At 30.8% G+C, this 21719-nt stretch overlaps 2 protein-coding genes across 5 annotated transcripts in view; one reads left to right on the forward strand and one right to left on the reverse strand.

Moving 5' to 3' along the window:
* LOC129918158 (centrosomal protein of 135 kDa) overlaps nt 1-21719 on the forward strand; it is a 41653-nt gene that overhangs the window by 7166 nt on the left and 12768 nt on the right. The gene's annotated exons all lie outside the window — the stretch shown is intronic.
* On the reverse strand, nt 6-16575 carry LOC129918159 (uncharacterized). 3 transcript variants are annotated; one of them, XM_055998533.1, is made up of 6 exons: nt 15829-16575; nt 3639-4077; nt 3421-3580; nt 3169-3346; nt 2446-3106; nt 6-171 (listed from the first exon to the last, which is right to left on the reverse strand). In XM_055998533.1, the coding sequence occupies exons 2-6, from the start codon at nt 4070-4072 to the stop codon at nt 138-140; spliced, it is 1467 nt and encodes a 488-aa protein (XP_055854508.1). In that variant the 5' UTR covers nt 4073-4077; nt 15829-16575; the 3' UTR covers nt 6-137. The 3 variants fall into 3 exon arrangements, with proteins under 3 accessions (XP_055854508.1, XP_055854507.1, XP_055854506.1); XM_055998531.1 differs by lacking the exon at nt 6-171 and having other exon boundaries at nt 2203-3106; XM_055998532.1 differs by lacking the exons at nt 6-171; nt 15829-16575 and having other exon boundaries at nt 2202-3106; nt 3639-4159.

Raw genomic sequence — 21719 nt, forward strand, 5'->3', positions numbered from 1 at the left:
AAGTAATTTTATTTTCTACAATACATATTATATTTTATTTTGAAAACAACGCAAATATACCAGTTTATCGAATAATTCTTCACTTAAAATTGGTGCAATAAGATTTTTAATAATAAATTAGAGGCTTCCTCTAGGATTTAACACGCATATCCGAAAAAATTTACGATCCACCTATAAAATACATGTTTAAAAAAAATATTTTAAACCAAAAACTTGTAAAATATTCAAATTCAAAGGTAAGTATTTTTCTACCATTAAGCAAATTTATTAATTTAAATCAGAATCATTTTAAGTTGTTAAATAAACAAATACACTCTAATCTTAATTTTTCAATTTTTCTTACACGCTCTAACTTTAAATATTTGAATGATACTTTATCAATTTAAAAGATACGTTAAAAAATGAAAAAAGATTTTATATGGTTTCAACATTTCATATTTTTTATATATTTTCAACATGACACTCTTCATCAGTCAACAACAAATAGTTGATTTGTAATTACATTGTAACGTAAAAATACACATTTTGTTATTAAAAACATCATTGATGAACAAAAAGGATTTTTTCACACTACTGTTCACGACCACTGTTTCTTTTTATTTGTTTGAGTAATGAAATGTTTTTTTTTAATTTATCATATTAATAAGGATAATTTTTTTTCAAACCTGCCTGGTTCGATTGCCCAAGGTAAGCCCAATATAGCCCAAGATTTTTTTTACCTCAAAAATCACAAAAAAAAATATATTTTTATTGAGTGTAAAAATTGTTGGTTTTGCACTGTGGTTCGTTTGCCCAACGTTAGTCCAGGATAGTCCAACTTTTTTTTCTTTATTCCACTATTTTTTCAAAAGATACAAACAAAAACTTTTTTTTTACATCAGAAACCGAAAAAATTTGATTTTCCTGTGAAAAAATTGTTAGTTTAAAACCGTGGTTTGTTTGCTTAAGGTTAGCCCGGGATAGCCCAACTTTTATTTTCGCTATCCTACCCTTTGTTTAAAAATTTTAAAATATACCACGGTTAATTGAGAAAAAGTGTAAAAAGGACAATTTTTTACACTGAAAAAACAAATTTTTATTTTTAGAGGTTGGTGTGAAAAAAGGTCTTTTGTCATAATTTTTGGGCTAACGAAAAAAGGGATGTAATTTGTTGGAATTACTGAGGTTAGTTGAGAAACACCTAAAAAGAAATAAATGTTTGGATAGATTTTACTAAGAATTTAGCATTTCTATGTGCTCATTTTTCAAATCAAAAATATAATGATTTTAACACTTGAAAAAATGTTTGTATTTTCTGGGTTTTAAGGTGAAATAAAACAAATAAACTTAAGCTTCTTAACAGGAATGCTATATTGACTACATTCAATCAAGTAAGAATTCTTAGCCAAATAAATAACATTTGAGGTGCAATGCCCATACCAGTGGATTTACCTTTTCTAAATTATAAATTTAAAAGGGTCACTGTGGTGTATGTGAACTATTTTTTTTTTGTGAGGTGCATACAAAATAATGCTTCTATAAATTTTAAACTAAGGGTAGGGTAGCGAAAATAAAAGTTTGGCTATCCTGGACTTACCTTGGACAAACAAACAATGCTTTTAAACTAACGATTTTTTTCACAGGAGACAAAAAATGACAATTTTTTCAGTTTCTGATAATAAGACAAAATTTTTTATTGTATCTTTTGTAAAATAGTTGAATAAAGAAAAAAAAGTTGGGCTATACTGGGCTAATGTTGGGCAAACGAACCACAGTGCAAAACCAACAATTTTTAAACTGAATAAAAAAAATTATTTTTTTGTGATTTTTGAGGTGAAAAAAAATAATTCCGTAATAATTTTAGAACTAAAGGTAGGCTAGCGAAAAAAAACTTGGGCTTATCTTGGGCAATCAAACCAGGCAGGTTTGAAAAAAAAAAAAAATTAGCATTTAGGGGTGCCAATTTCACATAGCCTATAAATAAGCACAGTTTTCGAACTAAAGATGAAAAGCTTAGTACAATAAACTGAGTTGTTTTTTTTTTTTTCATCTTACAAGATTATTTTTCTGGGAACTACTTTATCTGGACTATTTATCTACTCGCTACAAACATTCATTAACTAATTATCAACATTAAATTTTATAAATTTTTGTTTTCTTTTTTTTTCGTTTATGTTAAAGAAAAAACGGTTAACTAAATTATTTTTGATTAATATTTCTTTATTTACTCATTAGAAAGAATTTTAAACTAAAAATAATTTTGTTTTATCGTAACATGCTTAATTTGTAATAATTTAAAATTTCTACAAAACTACAGCTTACACAAAAATCAGTCTTTGGAAGTAGAGGTATATTTTTTTTTTGCTTGCATTTACATATACAACCCCTTAAATTAACCACTACTACGCCTCTGGCGCTGTCATAATTGACATCGGTCCAAATTGATACTTTTGTCGATTTAAATACCTCGCCAATCCAACTGTTGGTGCATTACATCCGATAAATGATTTATCAGGAGCTTCGTAGCTTGTATATCCCGGTCGGCAAACACATTTTGCCTTACTTGTCATTGGTGTAATAAAATATTCCTCCGAGTACACTGAAAGTGTAGAACTTTTGATAGGCTCAAGCCATTGACCAGGTCCGCATGGACCTCGACTATAAAGCTTATAACAATTTCCATCGATTTCAACCATTCCCGGTGACGATTCACATGTATTGGCATCAGGATCGGTATTGGAATGGGTACATTGTTGATCCAAATTCATAATGACACCTGAACAACCACACATTCCGTTATATGAAACGCCATCTATTGATGGTCTTGCTGTGAAATCAAACACAACCACTTGATACAGATCACATGGTCCTTGAGAACCGATTCTGTAGCAAGATTTCTCTTCAGGAAAGTAAAGTCGATTCTTGCCGCAGAAATTTCGAACACAAGACGTGGCATTTAGGAGAAATTCATTTGGAGCACATGGTCCTCGAGTGTAGAGTCGATAACATAAGCCATCGTTCCATAAAACATAGCCTTCCTTACACTGGCATTTGGCACGTTTGTAATTTTCGGTTCTGTTTTCAGGAACTATGAATATATGTCCCGGTGGACATGGTCCTGGAGAACCTATTCAAAAAAAATAACGATATTGAAATGAATGGGAATCGGGCTTGTGCTCTGTAACTTACCCAATTCAAAACACATTCCATTGGGTTCATGGTAATGAGGTAGATTTGGCATACAATCACATCTTCCGCCAGGAAGAAATAGATGTCCGGGTGTTGAACAAGGTCCCTTGGTAAAATGTTCATGGCAAGTTTCATCAGTTTCGTAAAAATATTCTCCCAGTTCACCCATACTCTGACACTAATTTGAAAAAATAAAATAAAAATATTTTATTGGTATAAAAATTGGTATAAATATTATATTTTTAATCTTACTCTACACTGGGCAAGACTATGTTCGTCTTGTATCAAGAGTTTACCCTTGGAACAGGGTCCTTTTGTATACATGGAATAACATTTTCCATCTTTTGGCCAAAATAGCATACCCATTGGACACTGACTTGGTTGTTTACACATACCCCAACGGTTTCCTGTTCTATAGTAATTTTTTTTATTTTAAAGAAGGAAGTTTGGATATTTTTTTTAGGGATTACCTCTTTTGTGTTTGTCCTTCTGGCATTGGACTAAAAAACTGTCCCGCCTTGCAAGGTCCTCTTTCAAAGACTATATGACACTTATTAGTTTCGGCACTTAATGCTGTTCCCGGTGGACAACGGCATTCAGCTGCTGGACCATTTTTCGAAGTATATTTCGAACTTGCTGCTGGACTTAATTCCATAGTTTCTGGACATGGATAACCAACTTGAAATATTTTAAAACATTTCTTCAATGGTGGCCAATAGAGTAGTTGCCAACCACCAGGCATTGTTGCGCAAGGATTTTTCTGTGGATCACTCCATGGGGGTGGGACTATTGCACTATCGACACGATCTGTACTTATTATAATTATGTTGAGGAATGTGAATGTTATGAGGCCAAGAGACACTTGAAGCTCCCAGCCTGAAGGGGAGAGTTTTCTGCGTTTCATATTTTCTGGAAAGAAAGGTACATAAGGTGTTTTTAAATATTTGGTCTTTTTTAAAACATTTTTAAAAGTTATTCGTTACATGTTTCTAACTAGTATAAATATAATTTTGTGCTATTCTCTTGTGACAAGTTATCGGATCGAGCTTATGATAAACCAAATCTTAGTGACTTTTAACTCTCAACCATTCCTATGCGTGTAATTGGTTTTCATACTCTCTTAAAAATAAAATTTGTTTACAATAAAATCAGAAAGCAATTTTGCTAGGATCCTTAAAAAAAAACCTTACTCAAAAACGCCTCTCAAAATTTTAAACCATCCCAACTAACACAACAGCTTCTGTAAATTGAAATTTCGCAGGTACTACTTTTTATAAAGCTTGTATTGAGTTTGCTTCAGAATTTAATTGCTTATAGAAAGAAGTTCGAACTTGTTTAACAACTTCTAATAGGTAAGTTGTTTAAATACTGTAATACTCGGATAATCTTGGTTAACCCTTTGTTTTCCGGTGGTTACAATAAGAAACCACCTTTTAAACTTTATTTTTTTACTTTTATCCCAATTAAATATATCAGTTCAGAAGTTTACTAATATTATGATATTTACTAATGCAATGGATATATTTTTTTCTGGTGCAATATTCAAGAAATATTTTAAGTTTTTTCAACGTTTTTTTAATTTTTTTGAGAAAAAAATTGCCCGGGCAACAAAGGGTTTTAATGAATTTAAAGAAGACAGAAATTACCAAGTTTTGTAACTGATTTTCGGTTTTGATATTCAACAATTGAAAGAGCAAATTTCTTTTTTGTTTGTGTAACTGTTTTTTTTTTTTTTCTAATTGCGATAAGAAATGTATTAAAGAGCTATACAAGCTCTTCCGAAGCTATCTGATAAAATAACAAAGCTTCTGTAGAGCTTCGGTAAAACTTCGTTCAAGTTTCTTATAGATCTTATAAGTACAGTCTTATAAAGGGTCAAACTTGTATAATGTTCTCCATTTTTCATGCCCAACAACCCTTCTAAAGTTAAAAAGAAGCTAAAATGTAGCTTCTATAATACCTTTACCGAAGCTGAAATGTTAGTTGAGATTTGTAGTACTCGTACCTACTTTTTAGTTTGATCAATAAAAATAATAAAAACAAAGTTTCATATAGATTTTAAGTAGGTTAATGGTCTTCAATTCAAATCCATACTCTAACGAGTGTTACCCCTTTAGATCTATGAATTGAGTTGCAATTTTTTTTTTTTTTTTTCATAATAATTCCAATTATCTTTTCTTGTTATAATGACCTAAAAACTTATATTTAAATCAATATCCGATTTCAATTGGTTTTTTTTTCTTAATTTTGTTTTTTTTTCACTTTCTGCTTTAACTAACATTTTTATTCTGCAACTTTTTTTTACAAATCCCAACCAAACAACCACATTACATTTTGATAGATCAACAGGAAGAAAAAAACCTAACCATTTGACAATAAATAAAATAAAATTACATAACCCAAGCAAAGCAACGACCGGCACTTCGAGCCGAGCCATAATGTCGACAGACAGATAGCACTTATTATGGTGGTACAGCGCATGCTGTGGATATAGCAAGTCTGGTTTTATTTTGAGCCGGTCTTACATCTTGTTTTGTGGTCTTTTGGATATTATTATTGACAAACTTTTAGCACCCCGTCGTCGTCTCTATGATCGTGTGTAACCCGAGGATCTTTTTGGTTAAGCTTTGTCTATAATGTCTATATTGTCGACTTACTGGCCGAGAGAGATAAACTAGGGTAGTGTGTAATAAATCAGGCTTCTCTAATGGAATTTTTTTTTTACTACTAAAAGGAAGTTGTAGTTGAATTAGTACGAGTTGGTAGGTAGTTTTCTTTTCAAAACATTTTTAGTTTTTGTTTTCCTTTTTTGATATGAAAACGCAATAGGTACATACTTTGATTTAGATAAGGTTGCAGCTGCGAAATAAAAATGAACAAATATAAAATCTTTGATTTAAGATAGTTTTCTAATGAGGGTGTTTGTGTAACATGTTATGAAAAAATTAGAGTTCTGCAGATCTCATTTTACGTATACGTTGCAGAAAGGATTTATTTTGTTTAGCACAAAAGGTTAATTTTTTTAGGCAAAAGAGAGAGCTCACGAGAACTTGAATCATTTCCTAAAGAAAAATATTTGGAAAGAAATATGAGTTTTCCTTAACAGAACAAAATCAATGGCTCTAACGTAACGTAAAATAGAACACGAACGAGTGAAATTCGTAGAAACCCTTTTGAGTAAGAGAGTTACATTTCGGATTTTGCGCTGAACGAACCCGCTTCAGGTCCTGGGACGTTGTTTTGGGCAATGGATACAGCCCAGCTTCCCTACAAGTCAAAACTATTTTAGTAATAGTCCAATAACATTAATCAAGCAATAAAGCAAAAAGTCAGCTACATTCACAGGCACCCTTGAACAATTGATGTGCTCACTGGGTCCTCTGATGGACGAACTGGGTTTTTGGGTCTGCATGGCTGAATAGAACTCGGAACAAAGTATGGATTGCGTCAGCGTGTTAGGCCGTTACGCAGACGATTTTTCACTGGGTAAAGGCAAACATTTACAGTACCTTAACATATTATTAGGCCCAAGCGAAAAAAAAAAATTTCTCATGTTGCTGAGTTTTTAAAGTTTTTGTCGAAATATCTTAAATTTTTTTGTCTCATTTACTTACACTTATCATGTAGACACGGATTGACTTAAAAAAAAGTTGGAAACATCTGTGAATAGCTCTGCTCGTCTGGACTTCTACGAAAGAAAAAACTGCCCCCAAATCTAAGAACATTACGTAATAACCAGATGATCAGAGCTTCTATATTTATGCAAGTTATTCCTCGAAACAAAAGTTTAAGTATTGGACACGTCTGGAAATTTTCCGGTCTTGAACAGCATAGAAAACTTCTTTTGAAGCTTATTCCCTTTTGCACGTAATTTTTTTATCAAAATTTTTGAATTCTTCAACTTTTTTAAGGCAATCCGTATCTACATGATAAGTTTAAGTAAATGAGACAAAAAAAAATTAAGATATTTCGACAAAAACTTTAAAAATTCAGCAACATAAAGCAAAAAATTGTATTTTTTTCACTTGGGCCTCATAATATGGCAAGGTACTGTAGTATCCTTCCTGACACAAAGTTCAATAAAAAGATCAGTTACCACGCTTTTGATCTTCCTTGGCCAGAACCGCACTTAAAAATTTTACGAACAGTTAAGATCACAAGAGTTATGGTTTCAAAACGGAGCAAATCAGCGCTAATTGGGCTTATCTGAGCAGGTGCTCCAAAGGCCGCCATTTCTACCTACCTACCATGAATTAAAAAAAAAAAATATTTTTTAGAGTTATCAAAAAAGTTTCATTTTTTTTTAAATTTAATTTTTCAATTTAGAACGGGGTCGATTAATTTTTTTTGAAAAACAAAACCATTTTAATGTTAGGCTTGGTTTTCCAGTTAAACAAAAAAAAAAAAAAAACTGAAAACCGACCAGTGTTGCCGTCTTTTCAGAAATACACCAATGGATTTAGTAGCATTTTGGCTGAAGTACAGTTTTTTTGCCAAGGAATCATATTTAGTAATAAAAACTCTTGAACGAATTTGTTCCATTCAAAAGGGTCTAGGTATTTAATAGACTACCAAACTTCATCTTAAGATATCTCGGGGAGTGAAAAAGAAAAAGAAAGAAAAGGTTTTCCTAGTGTCCAAATTTGTTTGCATATTCTAACGATAATATTTCAAAAAACGGGGGCTGATACAAATTTTTTCTGATTTCGGATTTGCACACCGAAAATCTTTGGAAAACTATAGTCTAGTCTCGGCAACAAAAAACAGTTTAATTTTGTAAACCAGTGTATAGGCAAACACAATGCGTGTTTGATTTTTCAAAGAAGGAGAAATTCCCACATCCAATCAATCAAAACAAAACACAACCACCATCAATTAACAATGAAACCGAAAGTATATAATATCTTCTTATACTTTCCCATTTTTATTTTTGCACAAAAATGCAATGAAAAATGAAATGAAAAACTCGCCTTGAATCTTTGAGAGCTTGGCACATAATTAGTTTATCGTTCAATCAAATCAATACGTCATTAATGTAAACTCGCACTCTCATTAAGATTATGTTTCAATGTTAAATGCAGAGGCATTAACAATACGCCAACTTATTTTGCATGTCATGAAAAGATGAAGAAGCATCCATATCATGGCAACAACAACAACATGCTATAACTACTGAGTAGTATAGGTATCTTCACTTTCAATGTCATGCTCTAGAAATTATGCCTCTTTTAATCTTTATAAACGAAAACGATATATAATATAGAAAAATAAGTAGGTACCTTTGACTACCAATAAATTGTGCTAATGTTCCGTGAATAAAAAATTAAATACACTCAGGGTATTATTGTGGCTATAATGAAAGCATTGGATTGGTTTTCCACACTTCGCAATGAAATCATGACACATACTTGATTGCTGTTGTTGTTATAATTGTTGTTTACTCGTAAATTAAAGCGATTTTTTTCTAAAGAAACCTTATATGATGCAATTTGTCTGACGAACTGCACGTGTGACTGGGTTAAGTATCTTGAGTATAAGGAGTTTAACATTTTCAGTTTAAAAAAATCTGAAGAACAACGACATTTTTCACTCATTCACTCACTGGACTTCCTATGGATGGCGCCATTTTAAGTGGAATTTTCGTTATAAATAACATACGTTGATCGAATTCACAAAATTTGTGTTTGATTTTTTACTTTCGGTATCTTCTTTAACTTTGAATTTGTTTTCGCATGGTTTTTTGTGTAAATACTCCGATAAACGTGATTAGGGACTATCACAAGCTAAATTTCATAAAAGTGAGACATCAAAAATCTGATATGTCAAATACCATAGAAAAAATAGTGCCTCACTGAATGCTTTCAATTTTATAAATACCTAAGTTATAAGGAAACTCAAGAAAGTATTAAAAATCTTACCCTTTAACCATTTAACACATGGAAACCATGATTTTTTCAAAGACATGGGGTGGCAACCCTTTTTATTTTAAACGATTAAAATTTTGTATAATATAAATAGTAATATGTAGTAAAAAACATGGTAGGTATAAGAAAAGAAGGTCATATAATTAGAGTCGCCATTTTACAAAATTGAGTCATAAGTTTTTGACGTTTAATTTGTCAAAGTCAAAAGCAACAACAATTTCCAAGACAAATTTGTTAACAACAAAAATTTCAATAAAGTAGCTGTCAAAAACTTAGGAAGCCATCTTTTTTTCTTTCATCTGACAGTTCTCGATACAGACTTTCTTCGCGTGATACTACCTTCTTTTCTTGTACCATGAGTAAATAGGTTCTACAATTATTTTTAGTCCCCTGTAACATGTTCCAAAATTTGAAAAATTAAATAAACTGTTTATACGCGCTTTTTGAATATGGGCCTAAGAGCCATAATAATTTTGAATATAAAATAAAAAGGTTCAAAATTTTAATATTTGTTATTTTTTTGTAATAACAACAAGTAAAATAACTGTATTTAATAAAAACAAGCAAAAATGAGGCCAAATTTAACAGAAACTTTTTTTGCGCTTGGAGGCTTTAATGCAAAAGAGTCGGTAATACGAACTGCAAATATCAAATATCAAAAACAAGTTTTAATGTACCCTTTCAAGTTATAGTTTAATTAAAATATCTTTGTATTTGTAAATAAGCTTCGAATGAGTATAAATGTTGCACCTGCGATAGTGGAATTGCCCTTAGTTAAAATTATATCTCGCTCTTTGTATCGATTTACTTGAAAAAGTTACCCTAATTTGTTCAACTACTTGGAGATTATTTGTTTACCCTTAAAAAGCGAGAAGTCTTCTTGTTTTGTGTTGATACAGATCCCCGTTTAAGAAGTATTTCCGTCCCAATACGAATAAGTTTCAACTTGTGATTTAAATCTAGAGAACCAGTGTGTATCAGCAGTCATTGGTCTTTTTATTATTATTACCTTCTTTTTTTGATTTCGTTTTATTTTATTTTTATTTTTTTTGAGTGACCATTCCGTGCTATGTGACGCGTCGTCGTTGGTTGGTGTTATTTTTAGGTCAGGGTTATCGAGTCACGTTTTATGCGGTCAGTTGCAGTAGTGCCAAAAAATACTACTACCTATACTATAAACTACTCGAACGTCGAACTTATCTTAACATATATCACAGTGATCAATTTCAATGACATCACAAATGGTGTAATATATTTATATTTTATTTTAAATTGATTTCAATTTAAATAAACATTTCTTAATGTTAAAGTAAATTATTTTGGTAGAAAAGTAGGTATACCTAAATACGTTATTTTTATCTTACAATTAGTTTTGTTTATAGTTTAAATTAAGTTTAACGGATTAAACCCCGACAATGACAAAGAAATGTAAACAAAAAAGTTTGATTTTTGCACGCAAATGAGTCAAAAATGGACGGGTTCCATTAAAGCGAGTATCACAGAACTATTCAAAGAAAGAGTTTAGAATTTTAAGTTTAATTTATTTAGAGCCAACTTTTCAATCTTCTAATAAACAGTCAGTTAACTGTTCGACGAATAAAGTTATTAGGCTCATAAACAATCAGATAAAAACATTGAATTTTTCAATCAAGAATAATTTATTCTACAGAATAACAAAAAAAAATTGTCAAATTCAAAAATATTTAAAATTAAACGTCATTTTTATTCATGATTGTTTTTGTTTTCTTGTGTTCCACTGTATTTTTTTCAAAATTCTTTCAAAACAGCTTTGACAACTGACACAATATTTTTGTTGAGATTATTCCTTAGAATAATTTTTATTCGTCTCTGAAAGAAGCAGATAGTTTTATTCTAAGGAATAAGCTATATCTGCTTGTTGAAAAATTGATTTTTTCTCTATCCTTAGGAATAAGCACTAAATGACTGTTTAACTGACTATTGACAAATTGGCCCTTATTCAAATTAATTTATTTAAATTTTACTAATTTTTGGGCTATATGTCTTACTTGTATTCACTAATTCCACTGGTCTGCAAGGAAATCCTCCTTTAAATAAAACTATTTTTTTTTTTAAAGATTTTTGTATGCTGATTCCGAATCTGAAGTCAGAATTGACTTAGCACGCCACGTTTTTTTAGATATTCCCGTTAGAAAATCTCAAAAACCCATTTTTTTTGCTGTTTTCGAAGAAATATTTTGGCATAATGTAATCTTTTTCAATTAAAATTGATACGGTTTATGAAAGATTTTTTTTTTCTTTTTCATAAAGCAACTGATCTCTTAAAATTAATATATCTTTCTCCCTAGAACAAAAGTATACTTTTCTAATGGACTTTAGTGTGCTGATTTTGAATCCGAACTCAAAAAATTTCGGTCAGCTCTGGTTTTTGAGATATAGTAGTTTTTTTGAGATTTTCTAAAAAAAAAACTTGATTGTGATAGAATTTTTTTGACTTCGGATTCTAACTCAGCACATCAAAAACTATAAGAAAAGTGTACTATTGTTTCTAGAAGAAACAAATCTGAAGCTTTACAAGGCAGTTTATCGAATGGTTTATTACAAATAAGATATTTCTAAATAGAAAAATAGTATATAAAATTACAAAACACTTAAAAATTTTGTTTAATGTATTTTATTTTGGTTTTCTTTACATATTTTTTAAATATAATGGGCATTGATATTTTACATTTTCCTGAATTAAGGTGCTTTTCTTAATGTAGGATTTACTAAAAAGTAAAGGATTTCGAAATGTCTGCTTTTTTTGTCAATCAGTATTTTAAAAAATGAGTAAACATGAATGTAAAAGAACATATTTAGTGTCAATCAATTGGTCATATTATGAAGAATAAGTCCTCCAAATATGAGCTCAATACGACAAATAGTTTTAATTTTATACAAGTTCAAATTAATCTAAAAGGGTGATTTTTTAGAAACTACTCACATTTTTCAAAAATCATTTTTACAAAAATGGTACCTGATAGAATTTTTCTGAAACGATTTAGATTCAGGAAAGTCTAATCTTTCATAATATCAAAAAATTATTTGAAGGAGAAAAAAAAAGTTAAATTTTGCAAACCAGTGTTCTTAGTCCGTAACGTTTCAGTTATGAAAATAACCTTGTTCAGGAAATATTTAAAACAAAACTTTTACACCTCTTTAGGTTTCTGAACAATCGTTATATATTTAACTGCATACCCCTTTTTATATGGTATTTTAAAATTTAATAATAGAAGTCTTGAAAAAGACGTTTCGTATCATTTTAATTAAAGACTTTTTGTTTATGTTCATCTAAGGTCCCACCGAAATTCGAACTCGAGTTCCTTCGCTTACCGGTCAAACGCCTTAGTATGTTAATCAGATTTTTTTTAAAGTCTGCATTAATGACTAATATTGATGACTAACAACTTTCAACCATTCCTGTTAGTCCGGTCAAATTAATTTTAGTCTAATTTGAGGGGGCGAGGTTACATAAACTCCCAGCAAAGCTGAAAATTTGTAGAATTGTTGGAAACACCATCATAAATTAAATCTTAAAAGTCCTCATCGATCCGAGAACTGGAAAAAAATTTACTTGGGGTCAAAGGTCACAAAAAATGGTTTTTCACGATTTTCAGCAAAACGGCAAGTCTTATCAAAAAATTTTCAATGCCAAAATTGTAGACCAGATTATTAAAAACGTCATGACAATTTTTTTCCTAAGACCCACCGTTTCTTAGGTATAACGATTCAAAAAGTTGAAATTGAGTTGTAATCGTCATAATCGGGCCTTTTCTGAAAAAAAAAAAACTCCCAACTGAAAAGTTGGTTGGTTTCTTAATAATAGTAGTAAATGTGTCACTCCCGTAACGATTAGAATACATAACAAGAACAATTTAAATTTCAGTTAAGGTATGAAAAGTTATCAAATGTTTATTAATATGGGCTATTCATTTTTAACTCAATTACAAATAAGGTTGAAATATTGGAAGGTTTTTGTGTCAAAACATTGAAAAGACAATATTTGTCTTCCGATATATCTGCATATATATTTCAGAATTCATATATCTATAATCTATCTCTGTAATGATCATATTTAGTTCACATAAAAATGAGTTTTCAATGTATGATTTCTTCAACTATACACAAAGTACCAATAGTGCTTATTTCATTATTTAACACTTAAAGTAAGCCTCAAGTCTCTTCCATAATACTCTGAAAATACAAAAATAAACGCAATAAAAACCACTGAAATATAAACTTATATTCGAAATAAGCTTTCCACACGCAACACTGCAATAATAATAATAATTGTAAAGTTGATGTAAAGTGTTCCGCTCGCTGTAAGTTACAAATAAAAAGGTTTTGCAGAAGTTTTATTTTCGACTTTTGTGATTGATTGAGCTTGAGCATATCTGGCGATGGCACCAATATAATGCGGCCTATAATCCAGCCCGGGTGTTTTCCGCAGCACATGAGAGGCATATGAATTGATAAAATACATTTTTATTTTTATACAGACTAGAGGCAAGGCATATACGTATGAAGTATATTTGTTTATATTATAACGAGGCATAAAACAATAAGTAATAAGGTTTACTCAAGACAAGTAACTCTGATTTTATTGTGCTTCAGGTGATTAAAAAAAAAAAATACAACAAAACATTTGTGTTATGCGGTGGGTTGTGTCAGTAGGTCGATATAAAGAAAAAAGATATGAATTGGCTTTCAATTTATTTGGTTAGTAAAACGAATTGAATGAATTGGGTTCGATTCAATTAAACTACCTATAAATATAGCTTTTGTTGATATTACAATTGAGGTTGTTTCATGGTAGAATATTGTGGGTTCGTGATAATAAACTATAAGAATTTTTATATTTAAGTTTGTCATGCTAAGATGTGGTAACAAATTTTTTGAAGTTTTTTTACTGCGTTGGGATATGAAAATTTACTTTTTTATCAAAAATATCAAAGCGATTAGTAAGTAGCACCATAGGTATAATTCCGATAATTGTAAAACAGTTTTGTTATTGAAGTAAAACTCCAATCCACCCGCCATTTCAATGACGTCACTCAAATTAAAAATCGGATGTAAACGCCACCTCACATTTATGTCAGTTTTTTAGTGGTGACATTTTTGACAAAACAATCATATTAAGGTGTCATTTTTAACAAAGACAAATCGTATTTAGTTGATATTTTTGACAAAGATAAATCATTTTTAGATGAGAAAAAGATAAATCATAGTTATATAAAACAAAATTAAATTTACATGTATATTTATTTCTTCTTCTTTTAATTTAGTTGACGTCATAAAACAAGAAATGATAGAATACAAATATCATTTGCTTTGAAATTTCAGCACTAAAATGCTGTCTGCTGACCTTTTTTTTTTAAGGCTTCCAAAATGTTTATATCGTAGAATTAGTAAGATCTCACTTTATTGTTTAAGTTTTTTTTTATGAATTTACAAAAAAAAAAAAACGACACAAAATTGAGATAAACTATAAACCTAACCTAAATGACGAGATGTATCTAGTACTTAATTTTTTAATTTCATTTTAATAACTTTTTTTTTGTCTTTGACAATTTCTCTTTTTTTTATTGGGCTTACATGTGAACTTGATATCTGTAAAAATGAATTAGCTTAATATGTATTTTCATTGAGAATTAGGTTAAAAAGATTAGAAACATTAAGAACATAAAACATTATGTCCTAAGCAAAAATATGAGAATATGATTTATTGGCGTTATGAAAAATGTGAATTTATTTTTGAGTGAAAAAGAGCTGGAGACAGTGGAGACTTGTCCTGATAAACTAGAACAATTTTCAAATGCGTTGGTGCAACAGCGTACAGCAGAACGGAATTTTTCATTTAGGTACAATTTTTGAATGAGATTTTTTGTTTCGCATCAGCAGCTACTAGGCTTAAATGGCCTGTTTCAGTTAACTCAATTATTTATTCCTGTTAATTAATTAAGCTCTAATTAGGTGAATATAACTTGTACTCAAAGTAGAATTTGTGGAACAACTTTTAAATAAAAAAATCAAAGACTTTCTTATTCAATTTTATGCAAAGAATATTTTTGTTTTTGAAGAAATTTCTTACTTCGTTGAGTAAGTGTTTAGAATACATACAGAACCTTAAATTTAAATGATCTGAATATGTTGCGGTGGGGACTATCATTTCAGTTTTTGAGCTAGGGAACGTTCCCGGAATGATTTGTTGGGAATAAGTTGTGGATATATCTACTACTTTTTTTAACCTGTAGTTGTTACTAAAGCCTAGTATACAGTTTTTCCAGCAAAAAAAAACCAATGCATTCCTTATGGGAGAAATTTTTTTAGATTTTTTTCAGAAAAAAAAATATTTTTTAACTCACCACGTTGTAAACCAAAATCGAAAAAAAAATTAAACTCACCACGATTTTCTTTCTCGCAAAACAATGTGCAGCTCATTGTTTAAACTTACAACTGTTATCTGATTACCACAGATATTTTTTTTTTCAAGAAAAAATTTTTTTTCTTCACCACTAATTTTGTTATCGAAAAGAACTGTATACTAGGCTTAAGACGAAAAATTTATGTTAACTTAAAAAATTGCTTGGAACTTAAATTTGACAACCTCAACGATTTTGAAAGCTTAATATTTTGCATGAATAAAGATTGGGTCAAAATGTTAAAACCTACTTAATAAAAACGGTAACATTTTATTAAATCAAAATTTATCTCATACCTTGTCGAATTAAAAATTTTAATCCATAAAAATCCTTCGGAAACGTGTTTTATTTGTTGTTTTTATTATATATTTTTATCACTTATCCAGATCACTTAAAATTCACAAAAAAAAATCTACTTTATCCAATTAGTAGCACAAGAAGCACATAAATAATTCAAATATAACTGTAAATGCACTCAAATAATATTATTATCATACTAGAGTGATATTGGCCTTGACTCAAGAACCCAAACCCAGACACAATATTAACATAACCAGCAGAGGCAAACAAACAACTACGATACAGCCGCTATTTTCGATTGCTACGAATCAAATCCAAGGTTGGTCATGTCATCGATCAAACAACCCGCATTATTTTGTATTTTTTTAAATTTTGTTTACCTCACTACAACACTCTTTATCACTCCACTTGGTGTAATTTAAAAATAAAACAACGAAACAACCACTTTTTTTTTTTAGCAGGGTTAACCAATTTCAAGTGTCCTGCAAATAAACTCCTTTGATAAGTGCTTGTTGTTGCACTCCATGCCAACCCGAAGAAAGATATTTTTTTTTTTACTTTTTTGTTTGGTTTTAAAACTCTTGTCATATACCACCATATACAATTTTTTCTCAGAAATACTCTCGACTCGAATAACTTCGTTAATCGCCGCCACCGAACCGATCGCAAGTAGAGTTTATATTCATCTGGAGTACCTGTGCCTCGGTGGTGGTAGACAGACCCCATCATCGACCGAGCACCGAGGTGGATGATAGCTTCTGCTGTTTTTATTTTTTTACTCTTTGATATTTTTGTGTACATAAAGTACCTATAATACTTGAAGGCATGTATTGTTTTCATAGTAAAATTAAGACTTTTACAATTTTAAATGGCGCCCAACGAAATGATAGGAAAAAAATTATTGCTTCGCAAATCTCAAAATTCTCCCAAAATAAATTTAAATTGTCAATCATAAAATCTGTTATAAATAATGTGGAACGTTTTGTGCAAAAATTGTTTAACCCATATTTGCTTTTTTTTCAAATTAAAACAGATAGAAACAAAGTGTTGGGCCATTAAAACTACATTAAATTTCGACTTTAGCATAAGCATCATTTTGCTTCCAGTTATTAATACAGTGTTGTTGTTTGACAGCTGTCATATTTGAACGTCATTAGAAATTCTAACAATGCATGACGGTGCTCACATTGGCCTCACTCCGCTGCCTCGTTTTGAGATTTATGTAAAGGCTTCTGCAATTCGCGGTTGGTAATTATAAGATAGGTGTAACCCGTGCCTTATAAAAACAATGCAGTAGATTGTGTGAAGTGAGTTTTGACCAAAATTCTTTCATGTCAATGTCCAATCTTTTTCAGCGGACTCAGACTCTTGTGATGAACTTTGATTCTAAAGCGGACCCGAAATTTCTGTTCAAAATGGTTACTGATATCAGTGGTTCTCAATAGAACTTCACCGCTACTGAAGACTTCTGAAGTAAAGTAGGTTTTTAATGTAGTCGATTTGGGGCATCATTTTTAAGGCTTCTATGAAAATGGAAACTGACTACTTCTGGATCTACATCACGTTGGTGTGGAAACTGTCAAATAGTTGTGTTCAATTTTGACAGCTAAGCTCGATATTGTGTGAACCTGCTTAAATTGTCGTAGTTTGATTTCTGCAGCTATTTTTTAAATTCTTTTTGTTGGAATTATGGAAGCATCTTTAAAACAGTAGGTATTCTGCTACATTTACAAGAATGACAACTATTGCAAATTACTGGCAATTCAGCATTAGCTTCTATAGTGTATAACAGTATAACAGGTATAACACAAAATATTGAGTATCTTTAGATTTAGACCATAAGCTTTTAATATAAAATTAAAGCCAACACAAAATTGAGCAACTCCTTGCGCCTCACTTGAATCCATAACTATTTATTTCTTATTTTTATATATAGAAGCCAAGTAGACTTAGCCAAGAAAAGAGCATTAAACAAAACGAACAATGATAAGCAAAAGAAACCAAAAGCAAATTATTGGTTAACCGATTTACCTTTACCACCTACTCTTATAGGTAAGTTGTACATTATACCCACATATAGACGGCAAACCTATACCTGATGGTTTGCAGACAAAACCTATTCCCTGTTATAAATACAGCGCACCATTCATTGTTAACAACAATACACACCACACTATATCCCGTCATCATGGATGACTTTTTGGGTTTTCTCTCTGTGATGACTTTTGGAGTTTCCTCTGTGTCCTGACTCTGTTTTTCTGAGTAAATGCTAATGTAGTTTTTACTGACTGGCGACATGTTATATCACCGCAGGGTTTGTTTGTTTCTATGCAACTTAAAAATAAAAAAAGTGCGGTCTTCACATTAAAGTCCAAATTTAAAGATCATCTTCATTTTTTTTAAAGTGGTTTTACTGGTTCTTTCTTTCTGAACAGAGAATATCATTAAAACAAAACAAAAACAATAATAAAAAAGTAACTCGAATGGGAGAGGTCAGGGTCATCATGTGTCATATTTGACAGACTGATGAGTATTTACCTAATAAACCGGTGGCGATGAAGTCCAAAAAAAAAAAAAAAACAACCTCACATTGGTGGTTACGACTAACAACACAAGTGCGTTGAACTTTAAGACTTCAAAATCGTGCGTGGTAAATACGCAAAGGCGTATCGATTGATATATGACTTTGACACATTTGAGGGTCCACTCATTAATTTATGATACAAACAATACATTTATTTTGAATATTTGACCCTGTTGGAGTTTATTAATGATGATGGGCAGTCAAAACAAAATTATGGATGATTTGTATCCGCAATAGATGATTAATTGATGACATTTTTGATTTAGAAACATAGAATATTGTTTGTTTCTTTTTTTCTTCTTCTTTTTAAATTAAACGGAAATGAGATGATTTTTTTTATGATTAGAACTATTAGAGTTTGTTGGTTTATTAATATAACAAAGGTGATAAACAATTAATACAAAACTGGTCTTGTTTGTAGAACGTTGAAAATACCAATGAGAAAATTTCTGACACAAAATGTTCTCAATAATAAAATATTAAGAAACGATTGCTTATGTTTTTCAATAAAAACCTTTAAGGAAGAACCAATGTAGAATAGGGCCTTAAACTCGATTAAGTCACTTTTAAAGTTAAAGCTTGAAAATCAAGTTTTAATTTTTAACTCACTCGACTGATAACGTTAAGTTATGCACATCGGTTTAGCATTCGCTTCCTCTTCCAAAATTATGGACGGAAAAGCAATGACCGTTGGCAAAATGCATCAGTCATCACTGACACGTTTTAAACATTATAATTTAATCTGATTATATGAAGGATAATGAACGTGTCGCTGTATAATTCCAAAAATAATGTTTGATTGCCAGTGTAAACCGTTTATTGCAAGCGTATTGATTGGAAGTGGAAACTGTAGAAGAATTATTGCAATCGGTTAGGTATTCTGAAGAACCTTAGATAAAATATTCATATCATCGATATCCTGTCAAAAATTTTTTTTCAAATTCTGAGGTCGTATAGATTTCAGGAAGCTGAACTGGCCTAATTACCTATGTCTAAACTCTATAGTGCTACATTGACATTGAGATGGCAGACAGAATCAAGAGACCGAGTTGAAATTTGAAGATCGAGATAGAAGGACTTCGATTCGGCTCCTATTTCTACGTTTTCATGTTGACTTGAGGTGAGCTTTAACTTCGTTGCAGCCCTAGATTAAGTGGAAATGAGATTGGTTCCACTAAATCGCCATCACGCATTGGTGTATTTTGTCTAGTCGACATGTTTCTTTTCGAAATCTAACTCGATCTCTTCGATTCTGCATGAGAGTACGACTTAATATTAATATAGGGTTGAAATGGGTTTGGTTTAAAAAAGCGGCCGAAAAGTAGTTTAAGCTATCTTCAACACAAGTAGAGAATCCCTGCTTTTGTTGAAGGATTAGTATTCTTAAGTTGGTTGTTTGCTTTTATTTGTTCATAGTAGGTAAAGAATATTCTTTGCATGAGTTCTACTCATAACTAAAAGTAATCAACTCTGAGGTGTTGTGGTGAATAATGCGAACACTTTCAAAATTAGAATAACCTATTTGTCATTTCCTTGTTATAAGAGTCAAACAGAACCTCTGCAAGGCATTGTCGTTACATATGTACTTGTACATATGTCTGTATATTACACAAAAATTCTTGGTGTATATTTACATACATTAATAACCATCATGCAATGCGTCATTGATGAAGGTAATATACAATAATGCTGTCGCCGTCGCTACCGTCACCAGTCGCGTCAACATATTGTGTCATGCAAACGAGAAATTATTATAGCAATTCTTGTCTGTATGTATCACCATGAAATATAACCATAAAATATTGAGGTGAATAAACTTTGACAGTTTATTATTAAATTAGCATGTTTCTTTGCTTTATGTACGTTTATTCTTGTCCTTTTGTTTGTTACTTTTTTTGCTTTTTTAACACTTCTTATAATTCTCATTGACAAATCCTCATGTTCCGACGGATGCGTGTCAAGTAAGTAATTTTAGGTATATTAAGTAATTATTGTTTCCTATTCTTCATTTTAAACTTTTCTTAATGAGCTTAATAAGCACCTTTTTTGTTCACAAACTATGGGAGTATCATTTGACAGCTGTCAATTTTGTACACCACCGAAATTACATTTTAGTACTTTCGATCTTCTGTTTCTACTGGTCGAATTGGGAAGCATATTAGAACCTTTGAAGTATACTACTGGACTAATTGAGAATTAGATAAGTACCCAGTACTAAAAATACTGCTTCGACCACGAAGAAAAGTAGCTCAGTTGTACTAAATAGTAGTTCGCAAGGCCAAATGAATCTTAAGAGTACTTCTTAGAAATACTTAAGTACTTCGACAAAATATAACAAACAACTTTATATTTTAAAACAAAATTGAACTTCAGACCCAAAACAACACGATGCGTCATACAAAATTAGAATTTTCTGACCTTTTTTTCATCGACAAAAATATGCACATATGTTGCATATCAATTATATTTTTTCTTTTTCTTTTTATTAAAAAACCAAGTCTCGATCTATTGTGCAATGCATCACGTTTGGTTCATACTAAATTGGGTAAACACATACCAGTTGAGATTTTTCATTAAATCAGGAAGGAAGTCTACATACATACATACAAAAATGTTCATGGTCTTTTGATATTTGGATCGTATACGTATACTTGATGGTCTTTTGCGGTATAAAAATAACTCTGTCGTGATGCCTGCCAGTCAGCTTTTTTTTCATTTTTCTTTTGTTTATTTTAATTCCCGCCACAAAACCTGACATTTTTATATACAACTTTACAGGACAGGAGTGCAATTTTCTGTTTAAGAGAACGTAATCGTGAATTGAAATATGAATACGAAAACCAACAATATACCATACCGAAAAAAATCGAAAGTCAAACATATTTAAAGTTCAAATGCGGGTTTTCGGAGGAAGATTTCATAGTTCCATCACATTGATTCACAGTGGAACAAACTCGGAATTTGGAGGAGACATAGTTTAGAAGATATTGTACTTTAAACCTGGAATTTTGTCCGTAACAGATTGCTGAGTTTCTTGCAATTTTATTTTCAAACGTTGAATTCTTTTTAAAAAAAATATGCAAAAATGGTGTACAATTAAGCCTCAGAAATCTTTTTTAGTAAAACTGAGGTTTTATGATAAGTAGCTCAAAAGTACTAAAAGGAACTACCATTGAATAATAACAAACTGTAATTCAGATTGTTTAACATCTACCGCTAAGTACTTCTGGCTACATTCAACTCCTTTTCTTCTAATAAAAAAAGATAAAAAGAGTGAAGCCACTCAGTTACTAAAAAGTAACT

This window comes from Episyrphus balteatus, chromosome 4 (genome assembly GCF_945859705.1).
Source record: "Episyrphus balteatus chromosome 4, idEpiBalt1.1, whole genome shotgun sequence".
Classification (NCBI taxonomy): domain Eukaryota; kingdom Metazoa; phylum Arthropoda; class Insecta; order Diptera; family Syrphidae; genus Episyrphus; species Episyrphus balteatus.